Genomic DNA, 4,102 nt, shown 5'->3' with positions numbered 1-4,102 from the left:
TCTAAAACTATATATATATATATATATATATGTGTGTGTGTGTGTGTGTGTGTGTGTGTGTGTGTGTGTAAATAAACATCAAGACCCAAACAGCCAGAAAGGAAACATTAGATGGATGACAGCTGATAAGAAAGGAGCTGGAGGCTCAAAAGGAAGAGCCCAAGATTCAGTTATGGATTCTAAGATAAGGAATTCGAAGGTTGTCCCCTTGTGTTAACAGTTGTAGAGGGATAGGATGGGTAGTGGAGACCACTGCATGGCTCAAGTAAGAACCCTCCAAAGCCAAAAAGTTGGCAGGCCTGTTGGCTTCCCTGTAGTTAAAAGTGATTTTCAACTTGATCTCAATGATAAGCTTCTTTATTCTATAAATCCACTCTTTATTCTGTAAATCCACTGATTTATGTGCCTGGGGGGTGGCAGTGACTAGCTCCACAAGGTGTGAAGAGTCCACTTCAGCAATAATACAATTCCACTTGACTTCCTTAGCAAATTTTAAGGCCCAGTAAAGAGAAACAGCTTCTGTTTCCATAGCATCTTCAGCAATGTAGGGGTCCTTGAAATAAAGCAAAACTTTGCCTGTGTGATCTCTGAAAATACCTCCAATACCAGCTTTCTTATTTGTGAAACTTCCATCAGTGTTAATTTTAATGAAAGGATGAGGAGGCTTCTCCCATCTAACCTTAACAACCATAGGGTGTTTAGGATCAATATTGGTCATACCCTTCAATATCTGAGGGAACTTCTTCCAATTAATCAACTTATGTAAATAGGCCTGTCATTTAGCTGCCACAGAATCAGAAGGAGACATACTGTCCTCATGCTTCACCTTGTTCTTAGCATTCCAAATAAACCAAGCAACAATGAAGGGAAGAAGCATCAGGTTAATTGTCTGCCAGTCTCTCAAACTATCCTTTAAATTACCCCAGCCCACGTTACTGTTAGAGTTCAGCTTATTCCAAACCTCCCTAGCAAAATTGCAACTGAAAAAGAGATGATCACTAGATTCTTTATTATTATTGCATAGGTGACATCTTGAGGGGCCTTTCAATCCTTTCAGCTTCAATATGTCATCTGTTGGAATTAAATCATTTAGGACTCTCCAAGAAAAGAACAACAAAGAAGGAGTTAAGAATTTTTGGCAATTGGTAATATTCCACTTGCAATCATCCCATCTGAATAGACTATTATTCTGGTTCTTTGAAATGCTCGACCTTATTCTTTTAATTAGTTGAATTTGGTCTTTTTTATTTCTGTCAAACTGGATTTTAGAGATGCTTCTAACAACATACTCTTTCAAGATTTTGCTCAATGCATCCTCAGACCACTCATTGTCATTCCAACAGACTTTAACTAGTAAATCTTCATCTTTTTCATTTTGAAGTGGCTCCAATTGATCAACAGGGCACCAGCTGTCCTTCCAGAAGTTGATTTCTCCCTTTCCCAGCTCCCAGATAAGATATTTGTCAATCTCCTCTCTTCCCTTAAGCATATGGGTCCAAATCTTGGAGTCTCCAACCTTCTTAGTAACATCTCCAGGGTGAGCATTTTTACGGTATTTTTCCATCATGAAATTAGCCCACAGGCTTTCATTTTGTCTAAAGTTGATCCATAGTTTGCACATGCTGGTTTGTTGCATATGATGTAGTCCTTTAAAACCCAAGCCTCCCGCTTCATAAGGTTTAGCCACTCTTTGCCAACTAGCCCAAATCATTTATTTCCTTTTCCCATCCCAAAGAAATCTATTAAAAGTTCTCTCCAGAATCAAAGTGGTGCTTCTTTTCATATTATCCACTTGGAGGGTGTAGAGGGGGATAGAAGTGAGGATGTTATTTAGGAGGGTGATTCTACCCCCATTAGATAAGAAAGAGTTTGTCCACCCGTGAAGGGTATTGAAGGGTAGAATTGATTTTGTCTATAACCTCATCAAACTGTGTTTGTTTAATTCTACCTCTGACTAAATGGGTGCCCAGATATTAAAAGGTATGCTCATGGTAGAAAAACCTGTGAATTTTGCCATCCACTGCCTGATTGGAACAAGAACTCTCTTGCTTGCTAGAAATTGGCATTTTTCTTTATTAACTTTCAGCCCAGATACTTGTTGATATTTGTTCAAGCACTCATCAAGGTATCTAGTTGCACCCTTGGTTGCCCTTGCGAAAATGAGGATATCATCAACATAAATAAGGTGACTTATATCCATCTTAGCTTTGTTATGATAGACATTTAACCTATTCCTTTTCTCCTGGCCATCAATGAGTTTTGATAGATAATCTAAGACCAAAATGAAAATAGTAAAGGAGAGAGGTTCACCTTGTTTAAGGCCTCTATTTTCTTTGAAAAAAACCATGAGCTTTCCCATTTTTTAGGACTGAGTTGCCATTAGCCTCTAGCCATCTTTTGAGTTGCCATTAGCCTCTAGCCATCTTTTAATGGTTTGGCAGAACTCTACTGAGAACACTCTACTCTCCAGACCCTCCATGATAAATTCCCAATTCACCATATCATAAGCCTTCTTTAAGTCAAGTTGATAAATAACATTTCCTCCTCTGCAGGGTCTCTCCAAATCTTGTAAAAGTTCTTGAGCTAGTAAAATTTGGTCCCCTATACTTCTCCCTTTCACAAAAGCTGCTTAATTGGTGCTGATCAGCTGGGGTAGAACTGGTTGAAGTCTGCTCATCAGAATTTTGCTGACAATTTTGCTAATAACATTGGTAAGACTTATAGTTCTGAATTGACTCCAGCAGTTCTTAATAGAATTCTTTGGAATGAAAACAATTGAAGAAGCACTGAACTAATTAAGAAGAGGATGACCTTTAAAGAAGTGTTGGATAGCTTGAATCACCTCCACCATAATCTTCCCTCATGCTTTTTTGTAGAAGTCTGTAGTAAATCCATCAGGACAAGCTGATTTTCTGCTGTCAATGGACATCAAGGCTCTCTGAATCTCCTCCTCTTCAGGAATATCAGTCAGCTTTAAATTAGTAGTGAACTGTTTGCTTTTTGAAAACAATTGTTTATCAATGTGGCTTATGTCAGTAGCATTATCCTTCATGAGTTGTTGGCAGTATAACACAGCACTTTCAGCAATCTCCTCCTCCTTCCTAATCCAATTATCATTTTGATCTTTAATGCAGTGAATTGTGTTGCATTTCCTCTGGTAATTGATGCAAGCATGATAAAATTTTGTGTTTCTATCCCCTTCAGTAAATTTAGTTTTGGCAGCTTTTTGCTTAAGGAATTGGTCTTGCCAATTTATAGCAGCAAGAACTTTCTCATTGGCCTCTAAAAGAGCAGTATCATCAGTATTTCCTTTGCTGTGCTGCTCCTCCAAAGTCTGCAGCTCCTGTTCAGCCTTATCCACAGCCTTCATCAAATATCCAAAAGTAGTCCAACTCCACTTTCTGAGGGCAATACCTACCTTTTTTTGCTTTTGCCACAAGCAGATGAATGGGTCAGGGTGTGACTCATTTTTCTAGTTCTCCTTAACAACTTGCAAAAAGTCCTTGTGTTGTGACCAAACATTCAGGTATCTAAAAGCACCCTTCTGACAGAAACTCTTTGGGCCAATGGTGATAACCAAAGGCCTGTGATCAGATCCAACAAGGCTTAAATGGGTTATAGTGGTCTGCAGAAAATTTTGGATCCAGTGGTCATTTGCTAAGACTCTATCCAGTCTTTTCCACAAGTTCTTCCTTCTCCATGTGAAGGCAGTTCCACTGTATCCCATATTAAATGAACCAGTATTTTGGATGTTATCATTGAACTTGGAGATGATAACAGGATTGGGGGTTCTACCCCCCCCCCCTCCTTTCAGCAGGTAATGAAATACAGCTGAAGTCTCCTCCCACAATCCAAGCTTTATCAATAGAGTCTTGAATGTACTGAAAGGTCTCCCACAGCTTGGCCCCCCACAGCTTAGTTCTAGCTGTTTTAGAGCTTCCTACATAAACAAAAGAAGCAAATCCATCTATTTTATCAGTACTGATGTTCATGTGAAGAATTTACTGGTGATTAACTAAGATAGAACACTACATTTCTTTCCTGCAGAAACCCCAAATTTTGTTATGTAGGTTAGTGAAAAGATTAAAGCCAGGAAACACTT

General features: G+C 38.8%; 1 protein-coding gene across 1 annotated transcript; it reads right to left on the bottom strand.

The window, feature by feature from the left end:
- Nucleotides 1-166: 166 nt before the first annotated feature.
- On the bottom strand, nt 167-718 carry LOC110035787. Its single transcript, XM_020740077.1, has one exon. It carries the CDS (start codon nt 716-718, stop codon nt 167-169), a length of 552 nt encoding a protein of 183 aa, XP_020595736.1.
- Between the last annotated feature and the right edge of the window lie 3,384 nt (nt 719-4,102).

The sequence above is a fragment of the Phalaenopsis equestris genome, unplaced genomic scaffold (genome assembly GCF_001263595.1).
Source record: "Phalaenopsis equestris unplaced genomic scaffold, ASM126359v1 Scaffold199876, whole genome shotgun sequence".
Lineage (NCBI taxonomy): Eukaryota > Viridiplantae > Streptophyta > Magnoliopsida > Asparagales > Orchidaceae > Phalaenopsis > Phalaenopsis equestris.
Note: the sequence above shows the minus strand (reverse complement) of the source record. Positions and strands in the feature narration are given on the sequence as shown.